The sequence below is a fragment of the Gadus macrocephalus genome, chromosome 11, assembly GCF_031168955.1.
Source record: "Gadus macrocephalus chromosome 11, ASM3116895v1".
Classification (NCBI taxonomy): domain Eukaryota; kingdom Metazoa; phylum Chordata; class Actinopteri; order Gadiformes; family Gadidae; genus Gadus; species Gadus macrocephalus.
The window spans coordinates 14,774,301-14,801,734 of NC_082392.1; the positions used below are offsets into that span (position 1 = coordinate 14,774,301).

Consider the following 27,434-nt stretch of genomic DNA (forward strand, 5'->3'; position numbering starts at 1 on the left):
TTCCAGGTTACAACAATTTCAGCTTTATTGTTATTTATACATCACTGGATACATTGTACTCTTGTGAAATATCTGGAAAAACAAAAAAAGATCTGTATTGTGTGACTCTCCACGAGGACATACTGGTGTGGAAGACCAGGAAGGGTCTGGGGAGGAAATCTGCTCAGGACGATGGTTATGTACAAACTTCCCTTCAAAGAAGCATAATAGACTTACCGGAGACCACCGGAGGAACCAGGAGGGCCCCCTCTCTCTCTCTCTCTCTCTCTCCCCACCCCCCGCCCAGGAACAACCCTCTGTTTAGACACACAGCGTTAGAGTACATCCCTATTGATATTGGGAGCAGCGAGCTTTCTACTAAAGTTGTAACATCGTTGTGATCAAATCAAATAATACAAAATAAAAAAGGGACTGTACAGCTACTACTAAGAGAATCTAAGAACCTGGCAATGACACTTTTCACCAGATTAAAGTGCTAGAAGCAACCCACCAATCCACACTTTATATATATATATAGCATATGTATTTATATATATATATTTATAGGAACAAATCTACTATTTTAACATTAATTTACAGGGTAATATACATTATATTCTAACAGCTGAAATATCAGCACAAATAGATCACTGTCACACTTAACAGCAATATATATATATGATTATATAAATCCATATATAATCATATATACCAATATATAATTGTCATATATGCATGTAAAACAGTTAGACCACGCCCCAGGCTTTTCAAATGATAACCAGAAAAGCAACGGTGTATCAAGACGTAGAAGCTATACAAGGTTCACTCCCGGGACAGAGCGGCGGCAGGCGGCGGCCAAAGTGCCGACAACCCGTGTTATTTGAGGTCACATGACAGTCATTTGCATATTCCACAGAAAGAAAGAAATCTATTGCAACACGTTACTGTCTACGAACAGTACACGCAGCTCCCCCCAATAAGCTGGACTCGTACACGTACACCCACTGGACACAACGTTACGACGATGGGCATTCGGAGTTCAGCTGTGTGCTTTCTGAGATGGTGGTGGTGGTGGTGGTGGTGGTGGTGGTGGGGGGGGGGTGTGGACGTGAACGACAGGACTACAAATTCACAATACTCTATAGTCTAGCCTCTGAAGAATGAGCCCTCCCCTGGATGGAACGGCGGCCTCCCCATCTTCCCGTCCGATGCGTCCTTGTATTTGAAAGTGTTCCTGCTTGTGTTTGACCACAAACATGACTTCTTCTTTTTTTTTTTTCGTCTCAGACAAGAAGTTACAAAGGGGGTTGGATTTCACCAGTTTATGCTTTTTTTAATACGTCCTTCCCTGCCCTATATGCTTTTAGTTGTTTTTGTAAATGGGGTTCTCCCTATATCAAGGCTGACACACACAGTGAGTAATATTCTATTGACTCGACATAGGTTGTCGTTTTTTTAAAAAGAGGTTAAGGGGGGGGTGGGGGGGGGGGGAGGGAGGAGTTGGGGCTCCTTGAGGTTCTGTGTAGTCACCCACAGAATCCAGGTCGACGCATGGTGCATGTCCCTGACCTGAGCCATGGCCACCACCGGTCGCACCGGGGAGCTGCTCAGACGGCCGCAAATGCCACCCCTCTTCATCTAGTCGTTTAGTTTTACCCTGATTTTCCCTGCTTTACACGCACGCACGCACACACACACACACGCACGCACGCACACCCCCCCCGCTAGATGCTGCACAAGGCCGTAATAAGATACACACATTAGGTAAGTTTTCACAAAGAGAGGAAAAACAAAAAGGTAACGTCGAGCTCAGTAAGTAACTTCAGGAGTAACGCGCCTCCGATAGGCTGGCCGGCCGCCCGGTGGGGGCCGGGGGGGCGGTCCAGTTAGTCCACATCTCGTCCGTATACTGAGGAGGAAGTCTCCCTGTGAATTAGTCCTCCTTTATACCCCCAAAACTTGAATTTGAACCCTCCCTCTCTTTCTCCCCCTCTCTCTCTCCCTCTCCTCCCTCTGGCTTGGAGCATGGTTTACTCAAAGGCCCAGATCTCTATTTCCTGCACGTAGAAATCCTCCTTTTTGGAGAGCATGGGGTTCCCGAAGGTTTTGCAGGAGTGGCTCCTGCCATGGTAGAGGTCTCCGTCCAGCCATAGACCAAACTCACCACTAGAGGGAGCAAGAAACACTCATTAAGTCACACATCGCCCGAGCCAGGAACCAATAGCAGCAACAACAATTGGGAAAAGAATAAAACATTTTCTTGCCATTTTGAATTTATCAGCTTGAGGGACCTTGAGATTTATATTGTACAACTGGTCTCCTCAACCTGTAATTAACTATTAAAGTCAAACAATGCAAGGCAAAATGCTTTCCAAATCATTAAATGGGCTGCCATTAGAGAGATAACAAATTAAATGGAAAGGGCCTTCAAAGCTGCCTTACACTTAAAGAAGTTGAGTGAAAAGGCGTCCGGGATCCTTGATTCAAAATTCAAGGACACGATGCGCTGAAAGTCATACCTTATCATCAGATTCAATTAAGGCAAATGCTAATCTGCTTTATGTTGCCTTCTCTATAATTGCTTCCCGGCAGCCGTCTGATACGGGCATAAGCAAGCTGCTCATAACGCCTCACCTTCCTCCACCGAAGGCCAAGGAGTCCATGTCTCCTTTGATGAAGAACATGTTGTCACCTGTCCACTTGAACACCTGCACACGGGACAGAGCATTAGTAACGTTTGAAAGAGCTCATGTCATGTGTGCATAACATGTGCGTCGCTGTCCTTTTCCCATGGCCACACTTTTAAAGCTAGGGTAGGCGATTTATCTTATTAGCTTCTTTTGTCATATTTGTTGAAATTATCGACATAACCAAATCAAATGGTCCAAAACCAGACGAATCCTGCATCTCTGGCTGACGCATGCCTTTAGCATCGATTGAACCGTCGTTCAATCATTTAATTTGGCCTGAATGAAACTATTGGATGGCCTACCCGTCTGTCTACATACCTACTCTGATACCTGCACACAGTCCGCCTGTGCACTCATTGATCATGACTGATTCTTCCACAAGGCTAGGCACATCTATTGCTAAAGCTAGCGAGCTAGTCACATGTTTTTGGAGAGTTACCTCAGAGGGAGTTACCTCAGAGAAAATCAAGATTTCTCTGGCTGGTTTCCACCATACCCCAATTTCCCTACCCTAGCTATAGTTCAGTTGAGGGTAGACCATAGGACAATATGGCTTATTGTACAGACTTCTGATTATTTTGTTTCCCGAAGTCTCAGAAATTTCAACACCATATAAAGCAAAGTAATTAAGGTTTGGATTGAAACGTTATTTGGGAAGTAGAGCCAGATGAAACGCAATTAAATGGAGATAACAAGTTATTTGAAGGGGCTTGACAGCTCAGTGGCTCAGCTCAGGAGCTCTAACTCACGACTACATATTCTAAGCGTGTTCATTTTACGATTCTTCTGCGGTGCTTTCGGGATATTGTTTTAACATTGGCAAGTAAAAACCTGGTTGCTAGTTCTGTTTGAACGCGCTTGTTGAAGTTTGAATTGCATTGATTTAGAACTGTTAAAAGGCAGATTCGTCCCGTTATGGCAAAATAATGCACACACCCGTGGAACGTTATTGATCTCTATCGGGATGAAGTATTTAACAATACTGTGGTGTAATTCAATGGAACTAACTTGAATAAATGACAAGGAAATGATAAGTATAATAACATGTCATAATAAACAGTGGACCGTGTTGATAGTGGACCATGTTTCAGAGAAAATTGAGAAATTACTTAAGGAGGCTTGATTATCAGGATTTTTTCAGTAAGATTAACTAAAACATGCTGGTTGGGATGCATGGTCTCAGACACTACTGGCCTATTAGTGGTCACAGAAACAAAGGAAACATTTTTACTCATCGCAAATCTACTCCCCACACCCCTTAACAGGCTGGACGGGAGAACTCTCCAAGTCCCTCTATGATTAGGCACATTTTTATACTGTAAATGGATATTCAGAGTGTTTTCCCTGGCCGTGTGAGGTCTACGGTCTGGGAGCAGTCTGCTCATTCTCCTCCATTAGCAGCAAAGCAAGCCTATGAAGCCCCTTGAGTCTGTAGATGTGATTAAGGACTTTATAAATAAACTTGTGTAGACAACACAAATAATAAACACTATGCATTATGAAAGAGTCTGACAGCCGATGTCTAACTCTGCATAATTGTTGAAATTAATATGTTAAAAGTTACACGTTTTCTGAGAAGCTTTTAAACAAAGAAAGTGAAAATGGTATCTTAGATACAGGGGATCCACTGCAGGGAATTTAGTTTGATGATATACACTTAAAAAAATGTTTGAAAGGGGACATTTTCGTTCAAATTAGTCTCATTCCAAAGACAACGTTTCAAACACCTTCGCCAGACTGGGGGAAAACAAAGCACAGAAAACGCCACCTTAAAAGTATTGTACCACATACCTCAAACTCTGGGTTGAAGGAGAACAGGAAGGTCTCCCCGGTGCCGTAGAAGCCGTCGCTCACCTTGAACGGCTCGGAGGCCAGCGCGCCAAACACCTGGGGCCGGAAACAACAGAGAGCAAACACGCTCAACACGGACATCGACATCAACAGCAGGTGTCCTTTTCTCCTGCTGAACCCAAAGCCCATGGTACGCCCCATGGTACGCCCCATGGTACGCCCCATGGTACGCCCCATGGTACGCCCCATGGTACGCCCCATGGTACGCCCCATGGCCTGCCCTCCGCCCAGCAGCAGCACACCGGGCGCCCTCACCTGTCCATCGCTGTCCTTGATGACCATGAGGACCGGCGTGTCCTGGCCCTGCATGGCCCGGTACAGGGACTTGATGCTCATGCCGTGCTTGGACGTGCCGAACGCAAGCGTCCACGGGTAGCCGATGGTCCGTGGGGGCAGGTTCCTGGCCAACTGCGGGACGAGAAACACTTATGGTTGAATGTTGTACTTGAACCATACCTTGCAAGTGTGCAGCCTGAAGGCACAATACAGCTTCACCAGATCTGGGTTGTGTTCTTCTAGGTGCGGCCAGCAGAACTCCTGACGATGACCAGTCAATGCTCAGCGCAACAACATTCGCAGCACAATGAGCGATTCATTGAACAACATTTAAGAAAAGAAGGAAGGAAGCAGGAAGGTAGGGGCAGTCAAGAGGGCCAAATAAAAAACGGGTTTAAAAATGAAATAAAAAGGCCAAAGCCATCAGTGCTCAATTACGTCCGCAGTGACCTTTTAACACGGGCGCCTTTTAAAGGGGAGTAACGGGGCCCTGTGCACGGAGAGCCGCCTCTCAGGAGAAACAAAGGGTGGACCGCTCCCTGGGAGACACAGCCTTTCCTACCGCTGGCAGACAGACGGATTAAAAGGTCAGGAGGGCGCGTGGGGAGATAGCACGGAGCCAGCCATAAAGCCCACTGGAGCCGTATGAGGGGCACACCAGAGCACCTGCTAAAGTAGATTCTCAGAGTACGGACACCCTTGCCTAAGAAACATTGAGTTTCAGGGCAGAACAAGGCCCGTATAAAGCAGCACTTCGTGTTCATTGTCTTTATCCCAGTTGTTTATGGCTGCGGATAAATTCCTGGCATTCTTTACACATGACTTTCTGCCTTTCCTGCAGCCTCAGCATACCCTCCACTAGGTAGAGCAGCATCAGCTATGTCATTAGACTGGAGGCAGAGAGAGCGAGATTGTGGAAAAAACTGAAAGCACAGGCTCATGACCCAATGAGCACCTTACTTGCACCAGCATTGAGCTGTGCCCGGCCGGTCTAGAGCCAGGTCCATTCCTCACAGTGATTTAAGGACGTAGCATATTGGCTATCTACCTGTCAATACACCAAAAGGGACTCCGTTTGACAACTATATGTTGGCCTTGCTGATACGTTTATGTTTTTTATTAAATCTATAACAACAGGCTAGAAGCTTTCTCCAGCTCAACATTTACATTATACTCTATTGTCTCCAATTTCCAAGTGCCTGAAAAAACATACACTATGCAAAATTATTGATTTCAGGCTAGCTCTATTCTAAATATTGACAAAACGCTGCACAAAGCTGCAGAGTCTGAGCAATTAGTCTAGATGACAAGCTTTAAAGTTTGCGTCTACGTTACGGTATGCTTTTGAGAGTACATTTTTTGCATTTTGTACCTTTTGAGCTAAGCCAAACACCTCTACATCCAGCTCCAACTACTACATACCTCGAGCTGATTGTTGGCACAAAACCTGTTCAATAACTCCTCATCTCCAATCCCAGGCTCTAAACAACACCAAGCAGCATGTGAGGGCAGGTGTGAAGGGGTTGACACAAGGGGCCATACCTTTTCTATCTGCTCGGCCTCCAGCAGGTCGCTAGGTTCACTGAGGTTGGGCTTGAAGGTCTCTGGCTCCAGCTCCGTTTTGATGGACGTGCCATGGTGTGTTTTGGCCTCCTCCTTGGTGGTAATCTGCCATGGGGAACCAATATCAGTCAGAGGAGTCAAGGACAGCCGGGCACCAGACCTCAGAGAGGACGATTGGATCGGAAGAACCTTCCAAAGGAAATTCTTACAGAGCGAGAAGTATTCTATCTTTTATCTTTGACAATCTGCCCAATCCAAAGATTGTCAAAATAAGAAAGACATTCAGTTTCCTTTCCAGAATAAAACTAAATTAGGTAGTTAAAATTTTGGTTTAATTAAAATAAAAAATAAAACGATTTAATTTCAGAAGTAGATGCTGGAGAAACTGAGGAAAACCATGAACAATGACCTTTTAAAAAAGAATAATCAAAAGATTAAGGTTGGCGGAGATACCCTGTGGCTGAAATTAGAAATGAGCTTGAAACCGCACCCTTAACAGGAGCAATGATTTGTAAACAGCAGATGAAGGTGACAGTGACAGGTCTAGTGCAGGGAGAACATTCACCACATGGAGCATCTAGCTTGCCCAGGGAATCCAAGGCTCCATCCTTTACTTTTTAATAATCTTTTATTTTTTTCAGTTCGTTCTTTATTCTTCCCAAGAGCATAAGAAGCAGCTTTTGTCTACTCCACGGCCACTAGGAAATCCTAGAATTTGAATGATATCTTTCTTTCCCCTTGCCCAACGCCAGATGACTAGGTCTGGCTTGGTAGAAGCAAGGGAGTGGCCAGTCCCGTGTCTGGCAAGGGGAACAAATGCAAAGTGAATAGGAAAACCAATCCAATAAATTATTTGTGCGCCGGCGCTCGAGATTTCCTTTGGGGTTGTTTATCTTTCTCCATAACCAGGCTTGATTGTGACGTGCTTCGCCCGGGGTTGGCATGGGGGGTGTCTCACGTTACAGTCCTCACCGAATCAGGGCCTAGCTGCATTGTTCTTTAGTAAACTATCCATCTCACCGTCAATGGAGTCTCACTTCTCTCATCCGACCCCCCGTCCCCCACCTCTCTTCCATTCATCCATCATTCCATTCTCTGTCTGGTAGCCATGGACCCCGCTCCTGAATCCACCGGTCGTTTGAGCACAATAGCGGACTTGGTTTGTACAGGGACAAGCAAGAGACAAGCGACAGACAGGATGACCCTGATTGGCTGCAGTTTCACATTTCAAATCAAATCTGTGAATAAAACCAGGCTTGGGGTAGCCTACCACATAGATAAATGACCATGTCGACAACGTTTAAGATGTGAACATGAGGACTGCAACATCAGAGCAGAGCCAAAGGGACAGTGTGTTAGTATGAGTGTTGGCGGACAATGTAGGGCTGGGCTTGGCTACACAGAGCAGAGATGGGCGGGCAGTTAGGGCTCATCAGGGCACCTGAAGTCGTTTGCAGAGTGAGCGCAGATCTTCGCTGTTTAGCGCATCGATCCTACGGTGGTACTCCGTCAGAGACACTACCTGGTAGTACAAAAGACAGGGACAGGAGCAACATGAAACTCTGCCGAGTGCTGCTCTTCGTTTAGTGGGGGATAAAAGGAAGGGGAGGAGGGGTTAACAGCAGAATGTTCAGTGCATTTGCTGTTTGGCAAATTGCTTGTAAAAGTGTGTCAATTTGAAATAACAATGAAAGAAAGGAGGTTGTTTAGAAGTGTTCGTGCTTTTTCTTTTTTAAAGCAGGCCAATCCGAGGCTGGACCTAGTTTCAACCCTGAAAAATGGGTTTCAGTTGTTGTGACTGGACATGGCTGTAGACCACAGTACAGATAATCCGACGGCATCCAAGAGTCCCCAGGCCGTTATGCATGTTTGTGTAATATGTTCGCCATGACAACAAGTTGATCTGTAGTGTGCAGCAACCACTCAGCAAGTCCTGCCCTCACACAACACTGGTTTCCTACTTCCTGTGAATATAACTAGCCTACAAATAAAAAAAAACTTTCTTCGCAAGTGCCAAGACATTTACCACCGACTCTTACACAGCAAAATTCTACAACCCACACAAGGAATTATACCCCGTTGAGATGCATCAGCAAGTCCACATAATGCAAATATTCCCCAGCACAAATAGACATAAATGAGCAAGTGTACCATGCTCGGGCCGTTTACGCATTCTCTTAGCAGTTCAGAGCTCTGATTAATATATCAGGCAGATATGGAGTAAAGCAAGTTAAATTAATTACTTAAAAGCTGAATACATCCATTCAAGCTTTTGATAAGTTACTTTCACCTCCTCTTGATAGCGGTCAATAATGTAGCAGAAAGAGCAAAATATATCTAATTCTTATAAAAAGGTCCTACAAATACAGTGATGCTAGTTGCGTTAGCTGGGACTGAGGGGGCAGGGCCTTAAACGTTAACAATAATTTAATAGCAGGTTGCCAAAAGACAAACCTCCAATTTACGTACATTTTTTGAACAAACTTAGTATCTTAACCATGCCTCTGTCTTTCATAAATCTGGACTCAGTTTACCAGGATTCTGTAATTAGTCAAGAATCCAGGCTGCATTCAGCCCGAAATGTGAACCACAAATCACGCATAGTATTATATTACACCTACTCATCCAATAGGTATTCGGAAATTAGTTATTACATCATCATTCAGGGACCTACACACGGTTTTCCCCATAGTCAACATTTTGCCAGAAAGTCATCGTGTTATTAACCTGTTCTCCCCAAACGTAGAGGAATGTCTGAACGGGTTACAGCTCTACCCTGCCAGGAGACACCGTGTCGTCCACGCGGACCGGGACAGTGTCTGCCTGCTGCGACCCCGGGAACTTGAATCAAAAACATGTATAACTGTTACCAAATGTTTGCTATGGGGGGGACCGTGGATCCACAAGGACGGTGTATGATCACGATAATAATCAGGACTTTTTGTGTCACGAATGAGCAGCAGTGAGGCTAATAATGCATCATAAAACACCAGCTGCTTGGTCAGGTCTGACCTCGGCTAACATGCTAGCAGGCGCGTTTGCCAGTGAGCTAACAACAACAACAACAACAACAACCACACACACACTCACTCACACAACGTTGGATATTGTTTACAACTTACATGATATGTATACTTGGGGGTCAGAGGTTCTTCTTGAACCTTCACCCGTCTAGAAAACATGTCTTGCTTTCAGCACTAGTGTAGAGCCGGGATGTCTCATTACAAGCTTTTTTTTTTTTTTTAAAGTAATTCCAAAGGGCCGTGCGCCACAAACGGTGCCTTGCGTGCACTAAAATAGAATACTTTCTCACCACTGTAGTTGTTCGGATGATTTGTAAGACATCGGCAACAACCAATGACAGCATGGCAAAAGAGTGACACCGGACGCCGATTGGATAAAAAGATTGCTCACTTTCAACAACCAGGGGGATTTAAAGACACAGCACCCTTTTATCAAACAAGTTAATAGCGAGTAGTCTGTCAACACGCAGATTCACCTTAGATACAATTTATATATTTTTTGTAGAATACAATTTGCCATTGCATAACAAACAATACTTAAAATCTACAAGGCATAATCTGTGATGTTCAAGATTCATGTTTGATCAAAGTAAACAAGCTGGTGTCTATTTACTTATTCAAATGTGGAAGATCGGGTAGCATCCAGCTGGACAGCCAGTCTCAGGGAAAACAAATCATTCCACTTTGTTTCCTCCATGACTGATTTACATTAATATTTCACTCCAGAGGTACCAAATGCATTATATAAATTTATGTACCAACAGAATCCTTCTCATTTAGCCCTTGCACAACCTATCAAATAATACCCCGGGCAAGCAGTCTACCCTGTATTCAGAAACACAGCCACAACGTGCATCCCTAAATCGAACTCTACGCCTTCACTACATAAACCCTGCGAGAAACAATGACAACATAATAGGAACGGTAGAAGATTTAATCTTCAGTTTACCAGAAAAAAATAATAAATCTAATTTCTGTAAATGGTTTATCATTTTGATACAGTTTTGCTCTGTTTAGCCATCAAAAATATATTCAGTGGCTTACGAGACACAGAGAACTAACGAATAAATGCAACAACAAAACGGCACACTAACTCATGAAAAACAAATTACACAAACATGCAGAGAGCTTCGGTTGCAACTTGACTGAAGTGAACACATTTCCAAGAGAAGGAAATCGTGTGCAGAAATGACACACAACATTGACACACTTTTACACACAATTTTGCACTGATACATTGACAGTTCAAACATACAGAACGAAAGCATGTTGTAATAACAAGCTAGTGATGGTAAAATAAAAAGACACACAATTTGATTTACAATAACACTGTGCATAAAGCCATAAGAAAGATAAATTAACTGACGATTAAGCACTAGACAGATGCATCACTAAACACTACAAATATGAACACAACAGTTTCAGATTCACAGGCATGGATTAATCTCAATTATTGATCCCTGAGGGTGCATGTGGGCATGTATATTATGTTGTCGACTTAAATTATTTTAAAATGCTCTTGTGTTGGGACATCTTGAGCATAGAGCTATTCCTAATCCATGCCATACAAAAAACATTAAGACGGTACGACAGCTACATTGAAGAAAAAAACCCATTGCCTACCTCCCACTCTTTCACATTGATATCAGTGACGGGCTCTTCTGCGGCCTTCTCCGAATCCTGGTTCTTTTTAACCACCCTGAACCCTGGCTCCCGGCCCACCCCCCTCACCCCTTCCCCATACATGTCCGGGCTCCACTGGATGAAGAAGACGTACAGGTGCTCAGACCTGCAGGAGAAGCAAACAGGGGGTACAATGAAGGTATTCACTGACAATCTGGAACTGGAGATAGCCCCATGATGGCTCTATACCACTGAGTATACTAAAGCACATTGAAACACCACAGTGCAGTGCAATCAAAAGTTATTTAGCAAGCAGAATGCTTGAAAGACTGTAGAAAATAGGTCAATTGTCAATACATGTATTAGAAAGCAGAGAAACATTTATTCATATTTTCCTTATGGTCACCATTATTGTAATTCCTATTGGTAACCCTTCAACCAGGTATTGTCACTGTAGTCTGCATATTTCCAAGCAACGGTTTCCTATAAAACAGTAATTATATGCATGCGAGTGAAGTAAATCAATGAGTGAATGAATATCACGTGGTTCTGTCTTGGGGAGAAGCCCTTGTCAAATACATAGCACTTTCCCCAGGTGTAAGGTGTCGTAGCCTAGCAACCGGTTGGTGACAACAAGATGACTAATCAGGGCTCACAGCAGAGAGAACATTATCCAGTATCTTTGCGATAGGAGTTAGTGGTCGGACAGTGGTATGCATAAGCGGTTGTGCACACAAACACACACACGTAACAGAATTACAATAATTTGTAACATGCAGGACATTGTAAATGGGGTGTCTGTTTAAGATTCTCAGATGACGCCTGGCGTTATCTTCTCTATCCCTAGTGCCCTGTTCTCCCTCTCCATGTGGCCAACAGAGCGAACAAAGACTCCAGTATGCTGTGGCCGTTCAGTAGGACTCAGCTGGGCAAATCAATTTGGCTTTTGTGTTTATGGGCTTCTCAGAAAATGAAATGATCGAATTAAGCAATTGGAACTAATTCAAAAGCAAAACATATTAATATGGGTCAATATCTCCATGCAATGAGTCCTTGCTAAGGGTGATAACCTAATTGTGGACGCTTCTGATTTGCCAAGCATCCAGATCACATCAAAGCCTAAAATGGAAAGTCCAATAAATCAGTAGAGTTTATAAAAACTAAATGTTGCCTGTGAAAAATCTTCAGTAGCATGGTTAACCTTCTTCCATTGACACCAAGAACCAATGCTCAGATAATTTGCATTGCTCGATCATTCTAGTGGGCCAACACAGAGTGTGGGACTGTTCCCCTGCAGAGTGGATAAATAATGAATTGTGGTGGTGTCTGGCTTTGTCAGCACAGGGAAATGGGCAGGCCAGAAGAGGCAAATGAGTGCCAGGCTCCACAAAGAATGCATTTTGGATAGATTCTTCATATTAAAAAGAGAGGATGTGCCAGATCACATACTGCTGATGAGTAGCCTGTAAAAAGTTTTTATTTAAGGGATTTTTTGTTTTATTTTGCCCTGTATCTAGATTTAGGATTAGCTGCAGTTAGCAATAGGGCCACCATTTTTAGGCCAGGATGACATGCCGTAAATGGTCTATATAGCGTCTAGTGCTCAAACTGACCTCTCCTGTGGCACTGAGAACCAGTACTCGTGCTTCTTGCCCTGCTGGGCGTACTGCTGCATGGAGGCGCTTGCGTTGGATATAAACGTCTTCTTCATGGGCTTCCCCACACGCAGACACAGGAACTTGTGAGAGCGAGGTTTTCGTCTCTCCACTGATCCTTTTATGGGAAAAAAAATAATCAGTAATTTCTTAGAGAAAGTCATGCAACGCCGCATTGACGCATGACAATGCATCCTCATCGTCAGTGGTGCATTGGGGATTAATAAACATAATGACGGCAGGAGGAATACAAATACATGCATATATATTTCCTTTTTTAATTAACTTATTAATTCAGCGTGTGAGGCGGAGTATTTTTCCATGAGGCTGCGGTTGCTTGTGTGGGCTGAGCTAATGTGCTCAGAATAAAGGGTGACCCTGCTGTGCAGCCGAGAAATACAAGTGGATATCACAGCCCCCTTTTCTCTGTTGGGCAATAATTTCCAGAGACATAAATAACTAAACTTTAAATCTAAGCTGCGTTTTTCTCATCACTGGGGGGGGAGAAGGAACAACTTTAGCTACAACATCGCTATCTAAGCCAGTACAAATGAAAGTGGGCAATCAGATAACAAGGCAAAGATTAGGCCAACCAGAAGACGATTGAAGCAAGGTTAAAGCCTGGGAGGGAGCGAGGGAGGGAGGGAGTGGAAATCTGACTTTGTTCTCCAGAGGCGTTTGGGAATTTAGCATTTACCGCCTCACACATAAAGCCACCCAGGAGAAAAGAGTTTTGTGGGTGTTTTGATGATGGGTTTAAACATTAGCATACAACACCTTCCCCCTCCCCCCACCTCATCTGGTAGCAGGTGTATTTGTACCCTTCTGGCGTTTGATAGGCTTTAGCTTATCGGCTGCAGGTAGGCACGCGACGCTGCAACCTGCGGTGCAAGGCATCAAAGAGCCGTACAAACCCTTCGTTTAAAGCCCGCCTCGCACTGACAAAGTGATGACAACACAGACGCTGCCGTTTCCCTTCCTCTCAGGATGCCAATTGCTAGCGATGAGGCACAAAGGAGATTGGTAAAGGTTATCAGGGAGCAGCAGGAGGGATGTGATCCTGACGGAGCCGGGGGAAGGCGGACAGGGCTTGGCTTTGATTGTGGAGGTTGGCGGAGAACACGTCGACATTGTTGGGCGATGGGTGAGCTGTGATGTTGGAGCAAGTCATCCTAAAATGCAACCGAGAGGAGTGGGAAGAACACACAAAAAGTGCACTACTGGCCACTACTGTGAGCGTTGATCAGGGGCGACCTGTGTGATGGTGCAGTGCATTCTGAGCCACTGAAAAGTGGGCGGAGCCGAGAGTGCAATTACCCTCTGCGGCGCTCTGAGGGCCCTCCTTCTCCGTGGGCTCCACTGTGTCCTTGTGTTCCCCGGCCCGCTGCACAGAGTCCGTGGCGCCCTCGCCGCAGGCTCCCTCTTGGCTGGTTGGGGGCTCGCCGGCGCCGGGCTCGGCCGAGCTCTCGGACCCGGGGCGCGACGAGCCGTCGCCGCTCCCCCGTGCCTGGCTGGTGGAGCTGGTGGGGCCGCTCGCAGCGCAGGCGGCGGGTGTGCTTGCGGTGCCCTCTAGGCTGTGCTGCTTGGACACCGTAGGAGAGCGGGCCCGGGGTTCCGCTGCAGTGTTTGGTGGAACGTCCTCCACGGGGGCCGAAGCCTTCGCCGGCCCGCTGGCCGACCCGTCTCCGCCCCGGGAGGCAGAGGGGGGGCCGGCGTCCAGCTGGGTGACGGTCTGCACCGACTCGGTGGAGGCGCCGGAGGACTTGTCCATCAGGCGGAGGTCGTCGCTGGACGCCTGGTGCTCCTCCTCGCGGATGGGCGACAGCTCCGACTCGGTGAAAACGTCCTCGGAGACGGAGCCCTCAGTGCTGCGCGGCGCCGTGCTGCCGCCGCTGTCGTTGGCCCTGGGCTCCCGGGGGGGCGCCTCGCCGTCCGTCAGCTGGGAGGGGTGTCTCTCCGCCGGCATCGGCTCCAGGTCACTGAGAGAGACAGAGAGTTGAGTGGGTGTCAAAGTCAAAGTCAGCTTTATTGTCAGTTCAAAAGTATGTGCCAGACAAACTAACTAACTAAAACTACTAAGGAATCTAAATTGCGTTTGTCTCTGACCCAAGGTGCAATAAGGAGAAGATGAGCTTCAGTAAAATAAGAAATATGAACAATAAATAAATTCTAAATAGTGTAAAGGTAAGGAAAAACAAACGGCATATATAAAATAAACTTAAAAAAAAAGTAAATAGATTGAAATGTGCAATATGAGTTATTCGGTGAGACCTGCAAAAACTGAACCAAAATCAATGTAATGGATGTCGTTTTGATTCATCTGTAGAGAAAAAGATGACATGAGCGAGAAGACAGTAGGCTCAAATTAGGGACAGCGTTGCTGATTAAGAGAGGGAGAGAGAAGTGAAGGGAATAGCAGGCAGCTGAGGAAACAGCTGGGTCTGACAAAGAAAATAATCACTTGTTATTCCAATAGCTGCTCTGGGGTAATGCTCCACCTAAATATAGGAATAGCCTGTTGGCCCAGTCAACAATGCATGAGACACACACAATACACACACACATGCATACGCGCACACACACTAATACAACTAGGATACACACGTAAACACACACACACGGCATGAACAAATTTAGCATGACTCAAAACTTTACACGTTGAGCGTCTCACAGACGCCTCTAATGTGTCTGTTCCCTGCACCGCATTTAAAACCAAATGGGTGAGCAGTTGCAACGTGGGAGGCTGAAAGCATACTTCATTAACCCCTGGCTCTAATTGCCACTTGCATTTTATTTTGGCATGGGGAAGAAGACGTATTAATCTGTTGGATGTTCACTGATGCAATCTCAGTCATCTGCGGACGTGCTCAAGTGTTTACATCATGGAGTGCGGCGCATTGGGAAAAGAGAGAAAGAGAGAAAGAGAGGGACAGAGAGACAGGTGATGTATGTGAATGAGACTGTAAATCATATTTTATCTACACTGATAGAAAGGGAGGAGGGTGGGGGATTTGGCATTGCCGTGAACAGTCAAATAATTTGACTGCATGTTGTTCATTATTGTGAGAGCTTACTCAGCTTACTTATGTGCTTTAAGACACACTGAGTCAAAACACCACGGCCGTGCCAGTACAGACGCAGTGTTTTAGAATCTTCGCATCCAAAATAGACACGTAAATCATAGTCCTACGATTACATTTTTATTGTTTGCGCTACAAATATGAACCGAATTCCCCACCCCGTGTGCTTGGCCCTTTGGACATCAAAAGCATGTTTCGGATTTCCTACCCGACCACGCCGTCCCTGATCTTGGCGTCGGTGATCTCCTTGAAGATGGCGGCTGACTGCACCTCCTCCAGGGGACACATGATGCCGTACTCCTCACAGCCGTGGGCCAGCACCAGGGGGTCCATACGCTGGGGGTCGAACATGATGTTGTTGGGCGTGACCAGCAGCACGCCGTTCACCGCGCCCTGGGGGGCGGCGGGATGATGGGTGAAGCACGCAGATTGGGAGGGGGGCCAGACAAAAAAAGAATAATTATAGTTTGGAAGATTCAGAACAAATTGGGTTAAATAACAGCATGGGGGCTGTGGCGAGGAGCGGTGCTGATTCCAAGCGGAGTCAATCGAGATGATGACGCTATACGGCGTGTGTGGCTCACCTTGCCATCTGTGATGTACTTGCAGTTGATCTTCAGGAACTTCTCTGTCAGGGCCTCCTCCTCCTCCGAGGTAGACGACACCACCCGGCCGTGGCGCAGGGCCGAGAACACTGGGGGGTGGACTCCTTCTGGTCTGGGGGGGCCATCCGAGTCCTGAACACACAGAGACCGAGCACAGATGTTGCCAAAGAAAGGGAAAAACTAAACCTAAGCAGAATTGATGTGTACATTGGGAATGGAGTGGCAGGGATATCAGCTTGACCTGTGAGATAAATGAATGAATTAGAACATTTCCTCCGTTTATAGAAAAAAACAATGGTCAATAAAAGGTGACTCAATGGTGATTGAACCAATGGGCCAATGACGAAAGCCCTTGCATTTTAAGCATTATAAATGTAACAAACTGGGTGTTGGGGGCGACATTGTTTGTATCTCTGGGAAAGATTAGCACTTATCGCCAAAGGCACCCCAGGAGAGACAGAAGCAGTTATATTTGTGATTGCAACATCAAATTCGATTATACCCCAAGGCTTGTTTACTTCAGTTATGAAATGTTCTTTTACAAAAATCCGAAGATTGCAAAAAGGAAAAGCAAGGGAAACACCCATCCCAGACAAACAAAGGCTTAAAGGAAACTCCACAGTGCTAAAACTTGAAATATCTGAACTTTTGGCGTGAAAACTGGTTATGTGTGGGAATACATAAAACATGCTTCAACTAGGTCCATACAGTGCAACAAACAACTGTAAATGCAAATCTTAATCAATCCGCATTAGAGGAATCTTCTCTACATAGCCTAACCCTCTCTTTTTACTGGATTGGGATTTAAACTTTTGAAGAGCAGCATAACCACCCTATGGTGAACTCAACCCACAGAGGGGTTAACCCCCAGACGACTTTGGAGAACTAAGCACCACTTTTGCCAAAAGGGGACAAATTTGCATGCCTGGCACTTGGTTTAAATTGCAAAACAAATCAACATTGTTTGCATCACGAGAGACACAAAGCAGAGATCACGTGAATTCTGTAGATGCCAGTCTTCACAGATACTTCATACAGCACAGCTCAGAGGAGGGCTAATGTAAAATGAATCAATTCACCTATCATTGTCTGTGATTAATAGGGGCAATTAGCAAGAATATAATCATACCCTTTCGGAGCGTTAAGCATAATGTTCTCCTTGTCTGGTTAGCAGTGTTTTAATGAAAACTGACGAGGCCATAGAGAATGAATTCATAAGCCATACAAATATGGCATATTGTCTCCGTCAAAAGGGAAACCTCAGATCTTGTTTTATATTCAATACCACCTAAAGCATTATCCTTAAACCAATATTGGCACAATGCATTGCCAATGGGGTTGTGTGAGGTTAGCCAGCCTACTCGATGAACCAAAATCCTATTTTAAAACACTAGTGCACAGAAGGGATCTGAAAGCTTCTTATCTGTCAAACCCCCCCCCCCCCCCCCAACACTGTATGCACTAGGAACAAGCGTGCACCACCTTGAACATAATTTAATGGCTGCACAGAGTAAGCCATCAAACTGGCAGCTCGACACTCCTTCAACAGCTTTATTATTCTGTGTTCCCATACCAGCCGGTTACAGTAAAGAAAAACGTAGTCTACTGTAGACATAACAAAAAAAAAAACACTTCAACCTATTCCCATTTTCTGTCATGAATAAAAACATTTGTTAGACGCAGCTATCATCGTCTCCCATCATGATCGTTCGGCCCTTGTCGTCCACCATCAGTCCATAGAGAGCACTGCGTAGCCAGGCAGCCCTCTAACTAAGATCTCACCCCACCAGGCCTATATGCTGGCAGGTACAATATATTCTCAATTCTGTTGTTGCTGCGATCCTTTGTCTCCAAGCCAACAGCGCTACGGCGATGTGCCACAGATGGCGCGACTGCTGGGCTTTGAGCACGAGGAATGGTGGGCCAGCTGCTTCTACCGGTGGCTCCCTGCCATGCAATCTATGAGCCTGTGCAGCGGAAGACCGACTCACTGACTGACTGGACTGACTGGGGGTGTCATGTGTGTCTGCATAACTGACTGCAGGGTAAGAAGGACCGGTGGTCGCTGGGCAGATGTTCAGCCTGATGGGACTGTCACTGGGGCAGAACAGCAGACTGTTTTTCCCACTGAGTGAGCCTCAATGAGATTGAGAGACCGACAGCAGGTCAGGCTGAAGGAGCTCTCTGGATGGTAAAGGAGGAGGTGAGTGGTGGAGTTGGGTGAGGGGGAGTGGGGTGATGTGTGTTTGTGTTTCGGAGAAAAAGAAAATGAGGGAGTAGAGCCTGGAGGTACATAAGCAGAAGATACTCTGTGTGCATGTGCGCGCGCGTGTGCGTGGCGGGGCCTGACGAAGGCGAAGAGAAAGAGTGCGCGAAATTGAACAAAAAAAAGAGAAAGCTAACCAAAAAAGTGCGGCGCTGCGTGAATGTTGTCAAATGTCAAGCGCCGCCAGACGAGTAGGAGCCAGAAAGAAAACCAAAAAGCGTCTGCTGCACTGCTGACACGCGCGCGCCTACGTTCGCCTCCCTCGTCCTCGTCTCCCAGCACAGTCGACCGAACACTGCCCGGGGCTCCTGACCCACGTCGACACAACGAGCGCCGGCTCTGGGATGAGGGGGGCCGAACGATCGGTTTCTCCAATAAAACAAGCCTTTGCTGTCGGGGAGCCAGAGCGGCGGCGGCACCAGGTAGTGTTCCGCATATTGGCCTTCGGTTTCGCTTCCTGGTACCTCCTTTGAATGTGTTGAAAGAAATTAAAAAAGGGAGATTGTTTTCACGCGGATTACTGGTCGGACAGCATTGAGCCCCAATCACCTGGCGGCGTCGGGAGATAACTTGTTTGAATTGTTGCGTCCAAAATAGACTAGAGTCCGAGTGGAATAACACAGCCGCAGTTCATTCGTATTCTTGTGCGTTTGTATTTCGAGGTAGGAGGTGACAAAAAAAACAAAAAGCCTCAATTTCTCTGTCTCTGCCCCCCGTACATGTTCATTTAGTTGCAGACATTATTTTGACACAGTGCATCTTAACATAATGTGCAAATAGAATCCACATAAACAAACAGATGCACACCTGCTATAGACGATCGTCTTGCAGTCACCACATAACTCATTTTTCATAGAAAGAACTAAACACTGGCCTATCATGGGAAAAATTAACAGTGAAAAAGGGTGTCAACCACCAATCACACACACACACACACACACACACACACACACACACACACACACACACACACACACACACACACACACACACACACACACACACACACACACACACACACACACACACACACACACACACACACACACACACAGGTGTCTGCAATTTACCCAGAGCTCACAAGGGAACTAGTGCCAGACGTGGGTATTCCAACCTGCTGACTCCAACGGTTTTCAGGCAACCTGTTCACCATGTGTTGACATGTTCATGCCTGTCAACTGTTGACAACCAAGACCACTTGATCTCAAGACAACTGTGTCTGATATTGAAATGAACACGTTCAATCAACTAGGAGCGACGGGGACTTATGCCAACGTTATGATACTCCAGGCACGAAAGCCTCGTTTAGGCTCAGTGAGTTCCCGTGCATTACTGTACTGTTGCGTACCTATATAACCTTTAGTAGCCTGCAAAGACCGAAGATAGTGGTGTATACGACTTAATGAAAAAGGTGTTCATCAATTTCTTGTCACGATATTCATTTTCGCTCCGTCAAGGAAGGGAGGGACCTCCTTGCTTTCCAGAACTTAGGGTGCGAAGTTCTGAGTTCCCGCCCGGTTTCGTGTTCTACCCTTATCTATGCGTTGAGTTAGCGTCCCTTGTGTTTAGGAAGCGCAGGGATAAGGTGTACAGTATGATCGGTCAACATGAGGAAGTGGAACCTCCAATTTGCCAATCTGTCATAAAATTTTAGGCACCGTAAACAAAGGCTGCTTGTATACTTTAGCAGAAGGTTTCACTCCCCCCTGCAGGCCATTAAACATTGTCCCACAGAACACACTTAAATTCACTCCAAGCTCCAGATCTCCCCGCCCGCACATACCCTCGCTTCTCATTCACAAACATATGATTTAGAACATCAAGGTTGAACCCGGTGGCACAAGACGACACCGCAGGGTGTTGTAAAACTACCGGAACCTTGAATGGATTTCCTCCAGTCAAACCACAGCCATTGAAAGAGCAGGACCAAGGGCATCGTTTATATTTAGAGGCTGTGCAAAACATCGTCCGTACGGAAAAACTGAAGTCAAACACTTGCTGCTTTCAATGTAGTCAAATGACCAGAGCTGAAGTCTTGTGGAGTCAGTGGCTGGAATCAAAGTAGGGGGGGGGGGGGAGAAGAGAGAGAGAGAGAGAGAGAGAGAGAGAGAGAGAGAGAGAGAGAGAGAGAGAGAGAGAGAGAGAGAGAGAGAGAGAGAGAGAGAGAGAGAGAGAGAGAGAGAGAGAGAGAGAGAGAGAGAGAGAGAGAGAGAGAGAGAGAGAGAGAGAGAGAGAGAGAGAGAGAGAGAGAGAGAGAGAGAGAGAGAGAGAGAGAAATCTCATAACGAAACAGCTCATAAGTTTAATTCTGGCATTTCTGAGAGGTGAAATGTCAACTGCATGGCATAACATTCAATAGCAGAATGTTTATTAAATTAGCTTTGATATCTGTGCAGGCTTTTTTTTTTTTCCTTGCCCTTCGAATATTGACAGAAAAGGCTGGTGGAGGAGAATTAGTGATGCCACTGTGCTTTGACCTTGACCGTGACAGTGTGAGATCCCACCACAAAATACGACTCCACAGCGCCGCCAAGTGGACATTGACCGTTCAGGAAGCAGGAGCAGGACGTTGAGTGACTTCATGACGTCTGATAATCGAAGAGCTCCATAGAGCTCGTAAGTCCGCCCCTTCCGGGAGACCCCCATGGGACCTCTGGAGAGAAAGTAATTATTTTCTGGTCCCAGTTCTGATATGCCCTCGATTACACATGTTGTTTGTGGATATAAATTATAATTTTTCATGCAAAGAAAACAAAAAAAAAATCAGAAGAAGCTTGATAATGTTAGGTTGTGCGTGAGGCCGCTTTGTGAACTACAGCCCCTCTCTGCTCTCGACGCGAATGATATACGTCACCACCACTCTGGTACAGGCATGGCGATCTCTCTGCTCCACCTCACCGCTTTTTTCCAAGGGGAGGATAACAGCATCGAAAGAGGTGAAATGTGTAGATTTTCAGTTATGCCGATGGGGAGATTGTCGGTCATGTCCGCGCCAGTTGCAGGGAGCGTGACGTCACATACGAGACGTGTAGTCTCTCATTGTGTTTTCTCTACACCCTTTAACTGAACAATTGCACAATAAACGGTCAAACTCTTTACGTGAAAAAATATTATTTGGACCCAAACAAAATATGTGTAATCCAAGGGATTTAATGACTGGGATCAGAAAATAATAAATTTCGTTCCATTGACTCCCATTCTAATTTTCCTCGCCCAGAGGTCCCATGAGGGGTCTACCGGAAGGGGCGTATTTACGAGCTCCATGGAGTACTAAACTGAAAACGTCACGTTGTCCTGGCAACCGGATTTTCAGTTCTAAACAACCGAACGAGAGATGGTGTTTTCCGTTGTTTCTTGTGTTGTTTCTTTCAAAATGAAAATAAATAAATTTCAAGAGGTGAAAATCACTACCAACCGAAACATGTCGAGGCGTTCATGTATTCCCCTGGGGTATTCAAAGGAAAAGTTCGCGCTATCATGAAAGACAAAGTTTATAATGTAACGGTAAATTGGCCCAATCTCAATTTTACTCACATCATTGGTAAAGCAAACTCGCAAATCAATTCGCAAAAAAATCGTTCCTCTTCTATAAAACGTTCGTGTGGCATGGGATTTCCCTTTGTTAATTTGGTTTGTGTGGAACCGAAAATCGGTTGCTATGGAAACGTGACGACACACTTTAGTACTCTATTGCGTCAAACCTTTTATTATATTGAGACGTTTGCAGTACAGACTCATAATGACCTGATAATTCTCATATTAAAATACAAGAACCCTAGTTTGCAGTTCCTACCGCTCTCCTGCACTCATATCTGGTATTTTTTGGAAACTTGCCGAGCAGCACTTTAATTGGTAGTTGGCTCGGTATGGATTTCGTTCCCAACCTCACTTGGAAATCATATTGGATAACCACGTTAGCGAAATGACTCAACGTAAATGTACAAGAAAAGAAAATGTTACGCACTTTATATGTCAAACAGGAGACGGGGGGATGGGTAATCCGGGAAGAAGTCCCGGAACTCTAATACTCTCCCCAGTCCACTCAAAGAGCCGATTGAATTAATTTGTGCTTTTTAAGACGCATTTGTCTAAACGCTAACACGAGCGGAGATGGTGCAACAGTGTCGGCAGCCACTAAAGCGCATCGCGGGGAGCGCACCCTAAATAGCCGTGGAACCGGAGACTAGTGGTACCTAATAAGTGGATCCAGTCCCAGTTCATGAAGAGTGCTCGTCATTCCACCAGTGCTAATTTTAGATCCCACCCCGGTAGAAGGAAGGAAGTAGAGGAGGGAGAAATGGAGAGAATAGAGGATAAAGGTGTGGATGCCAAAACAGGAGGTGACGGGGGAAGGTCAGCAGTGGGCAGAGTGAGCGTGACGGTGCCAAAGCAAACATGCGTGTGCACCTGCATGTGTACCCCATCTATTCCTATGTGCTTGTGAAGACTACGTGTGTGTCTGTGTGTGATAGAAAGCAAATTAACCTGTCTGCAAATGCCACAGAGGGATACACAGTGAGACAGATATGTCAGAGAAAGAATGAAAGAGAGAAAGAATGAATGAAAGAGAGAAAGAATGAATGAAAGAGAGAAAGAATGAATGAAAGAGAGAAAGAATGAATGAAAGAGAGAGAAAGAGAGAGAGAGAAAGAAAGAAAGAAAGAAAGAAAGAAAGAAAGAAAGAAAGAAAGAAAGAAAGAAAGAAAGAAAGAAAGAAAGAAAGAAAGAACGAACGAAAGAACGAAAGAACGAAAGAAAGAAAGAAAGAAAGAAAGGGAGGGGGCCGTGAACACATGTCATACCCCAGACCTCTTTTAGACCCAACAAGTCAAAAATAAACAAAACAACACAGAAAAGGTTAAGGTTGGTGTGTAGATTAACACAGAGACTGTGCCACCAAGTATGTTATGTATTCCACAGGTACCACCCTACCATGATGGATGAACGTCTGATGTGAAGTGATTTCCTTACAAATGATGGTGGGCACATTGCAGCCTTTTAAAACGTTACTTAGGTATAGGAAATCTATGGCGCGACAATAGTGCTCTTGTACGATTGCTCATCACACTAATGGGGAACCAGCAATTCCCAGTGTTACTCTTTAGGCTAGGGGAACATCCAGTAATAGGCTATTTAAACAGCTGCTGCATTAAATGCATCTGTATACAGAGCAGACAAAGACAACAGCCTATTTTATTGCCTGGCCGCTATATATATGTACTTGGGCCCGTCTATTAGCGGATGGCCTCTTTGATAGGATGATGGCACCAAAATAGTCTGGTAATTAGAAAATGCAGGGTTGTGGAGGAATAAGTTGTTAGAAGGGTTCTTCCTGGGCGTTTGAATTAAACAGCACCTGGAAGCCGCTTCCCCTGCTTCCTGCTTAAACAGCCCTTGGCAATACAGGCTGCAGACACCCACAAACACACATACAGTCGTACACACACACACACGGATTGGGAAAAGAGAGCAGCCGGGTGTAAGAAAACAAAAAAATAAACCCATTTCCCAAACAAACCCAGATCTTGCAGCCGAGACATCGTTCAGTGAGCCATCGGGCCCTATCTGCATTGCCTTTCCAGTGCACTTCCTCTGCCTGAAATAATTGCTGCCTCGCTTCACGTCTGGTGGAGAGCAAGCGTCGCTGCCGCCGCCGCCATCGCCGCGCTTCCAGTTGCTCTAAATATCCGACGCCCCATCACTTTTAAAGGCTTAATTCCTCCGCAGTCGCAACCCGTCTCTCTCCCTCTCTCTCTCTCTCTCTCTCTGATCCGCCCCCCGTGGAGAGGCCGACACAATATGCTCTCGTTCCTCCATCAGGCCTGACCTAAATAGATAAGTCAAGTCAACTAAGGAGGCCCTTCTTCTGGGTCCGCCCCTGCCGCGCTGGGGGAACTACAGGTGGACGCAGGAGGGGGAGGGGGGAGGGAAAGAGGCGGGAGAGCGCCTCCCCCCGGAGTCCGTTCATGACGGCGGTGACCCCGGTTCGATGGATGTGCGGTGGCTGTTAGGTCGTCGGCAGCAGCAGCCATTTTCCGGTAGGGGCAACAGAAAATAAAGAACACGGATGTCCGTTGCCAAGGAGACAGGGGCCAGCGGGTACAAACAGACTGTATTTCTTGTGGGGGGGGGGTCCACAGAGGTTCCTGCAGTGCTTATTGATTGGCTCATTCGGATGCGGACGGCAAAAGAGTTGACCTGCAGCAAGGGGGGTTTGAGAGCCACTGGGCTGGGAGGGGAGGGGTGTGTATATATACATACATTTATTCTGCATATTTATGCCAGCAATTGTACTGTTTTCATACCATCACTACTACAATTTCATACATACTTCATACTTAACGAGAACGATTTAATAATCTTTTATTTAAGGATGGTTATTCTACTATTCCTCTTGAGTTAAGCCCACAACTCTGTCCCGAGAACAACCGCGGTCCCACGATCAAACACTATTAGCCCTTTAAAACAGGCTATCTTTAGAGCTGCTGAATCAATGCCTTGCAACCTTTCTCAGCAGCGTTCACTCCATGGAACGGCAGCAACCTTTTGTCAAGGCAAACTCCCAGCCACGCCGCGCTCCTTCTTACTTGCTTGCTTTAACAAACCAGCTATAGGTTATACAAGAGGCTGGGCACTTACCTTGAGTTGCAGTGGCAGAAATAATGAACATGTTAGATGGTCAATGTACTGCATTTAAATGGCGCTTTTCAGACCTGTGGGTACTCAAAGTGCTGTACAATTATTGCCTCGCCATAATCATCATTCATAGACAAACGGCGGCGTCAACCAGCCAAGGCAACCGTCCCCTGGTCTGAGGGCCCCTCTAAACTTGCTGCTCGGCCTTGTGAGCCAGGGCAACATGGGGTCTGGGAGGTCCAACCAGTCTGTCCTGGCTTCACTAAAACACCTTACCAATAGAGCTCGTCAAAAGATCTTCCTTCCAATTCTCCCCAAAAGCATTTTGCATTTAGGAATGAATGTGTGTCTGTACGGAATTGATGGACAGAATATATTATGACATGCAAGTACTTAAAAAAAAAACATTAACACCAAAGACCAATGTGCTACTGCTGTTGTTTACATTTGTGGCACGCACGTTCACACAAAATGATTTAGAAAAAAAATGATATTGGTTACGGTTTGATCACCACCACCGTTATTGTCCTTCATCACAGACCTCATTAACACAGTCCCCTTTCGGCCTAACAGACCCGATGAAGCAATAACTGCACTGCCAGAAAATGGCAGGCAACAATTTGCTTGACATCTAGCCCTGGGAAGCCAAAGGCCACAATACGAGTCCTACACAGAGAAAACAAAATGCTATTACAGCCTGTCTTGGCCTTGGACAATATTACAGTTCCCCCCGCATCCCTTAACCGTGTCCCTCATTGCTTGGACAATATTAGACATTGTCCCTGGCATATCCTTGGATTATATGAGACAGTTCTCCCCCTGCTGTGTCCTTTATGACACATCCTTCTAGGTGGTTGCCATTAAATTGATGATCGGCGTGACTTTGAGATGTCACAAAAGCAGGCCAGGCTGTGAGTGTTTCTGCAAACAGTATGTGCGCGTGCGTATGCGAGAGATGAGTGTGCAAGAGACACATTTCTCTGTATGTGTGCAGATGTGGGTAGTTGCTGCCCATTATAATCACTCATCAGGAAAATATGCCCACAAACTGGTTCACACGTGTGCATGTTGAAGACACAAAAACGTGACTTCCAGAATCAACCATCAATCTAACATCTTTTTTTTTTTTGTTGGACTGGGCAACAGGTACCCAGATGTACCACTTCTACTGCGCGTGTGTGTGCATGTGAATGCTATCAAACAGTACTATGTGTAGCAATAGGTCAAAGTCATTGGCAAGTTGTATTTTGCAAGTGCTCCTCAACTTGGACTGTGTAGAATTGTGTCGGCGGGTGTGAGGGGGGGTTGGGGCTGGGGGGAGGGTCAACGTACCGTCACCTTCTCCAGGTCAGCCTCAGAGGAGGTGGGAGACAAGGGGCTGATGGGACTGAGGGAGGGGGAACTTCCCACACTGGAGATGTATTCTGGATCAGGGACGTACAGAACCTGCACACAGAACACAAAGACCGGTCCGTATTTACACAGGCTAAGCCTCTGTGCAAACACTCATGCATGCATGTATGCATGCATGCACGCACGCATGCAAAAGGGGGATGGGGAAAAAAGGATAGGCACACACAAATGCATGGATCAAATGTAACACTTACACGCATGTGCAGAAAATACACATATAATATACACAATTTCATATCTATTTTATATGAAATAGTTATGGAAAGGTTTCAACAATTAATATGGGGAAAGAGATACACTTCGATGTATGTAGGTATGTATGTACATACATGTACATACATAGATATAAATAATACACACATATACACTCACACACATATATATGGAAATATATACACATTGTGATTGTGAGTGCAACAGTAAGGTGGATAAATTAGTGGTTGTGGTTGTGCAGGAGTGCAGTGTGCAGATCACTCAAGTCCCAGCCATGAAAACCAGAAGACGGCTGATGGTTTGGTAAGTGCTCTCCAGCCGCCCACTGTTTGGACACATCTCAAGTTGCCTTTGTCTGTCCTTCCCCGAGCCCAAAGAGAGTCAGAGAGCTGGGCTCCAGAGTGGCTTGTCACCATCTGCATTTTCTTTCAGAGGCCAAGAAATTTCCTAGGAAAATATTATGTTGGATGCCTGCCGTCTCTCAATTTTAAAATCTGGCTGTCGCTCAACAGTGCGAGATCTATCAAGGCATGTGCATGGGGCACTGATCTTAGCAGATTA

The 27,434-nt window shown here is 45.7% G+C and overlaps 1 protein-coding gene across 8 annotated transcripts in view; it reads right to left on the reverse strand.

Annotated features, from left to right (window-relative positions):
• Nucleotides 1-27,434, reverse strand: part of oxr1a (oxidation resistance 1a) — a 111,352-nt gene continuing 83,918 nt past the window's right edge. For 4 of the 8 annotated variants that reach the window (XM_060064756.1, XM_060064755.1, XM_060064757.1 and 1 more), the window contains 12 exons: nt 26,580-26,693; nt 16,325-16,477; nt 15,949-16,133; nt 13,978-14,639; nt 12,619-12,778; nt 11,006-11,171; nt 7,801-7,881; nt 6,339-6,464; nt 4,776-4,928; nt 4,461-4,556; nt 2,614-2,687; nt 1-2,145 (listed from right to left, as the gene is read on the reverse strand). In XM_060064756.1, the coding sequence (XP_059920739.1) occupies nt 2,010-2,145; nt 2,614-2,687; nt 4,461-4,556; nt 4,776-4,928; nt 6,339-6,464; nt 7,801-7,881; nt 11,006-11,171; nt 12,619-12,778; nt 13,978-14,639; nt 15,949-16,133; nt 16,325-16,477; nt 26,580-26,693 (2,106 nt within the window). In that variant the 3' untranslated portion in view covers nt 1-2,009. The remainder of the gene's footprint in view (nt 2,146-2,613; nt 2,688-4,460; nt 4,557-4,775; nt 4,929-6,338; nt 6,465-7,800; nt 7,882-11,005; nt 11,172-12,618; nt 12,779-13,977; nt 14,640-15,948; nt 16,134-16,324; nt 16,478-26,579; nt 26,694-27,434) is intronic. The other 4 variants (XM_060064761.1, XM_060064762.1, XM_060064758.1 and 1 more) reach the window with 3 other exon arrangements.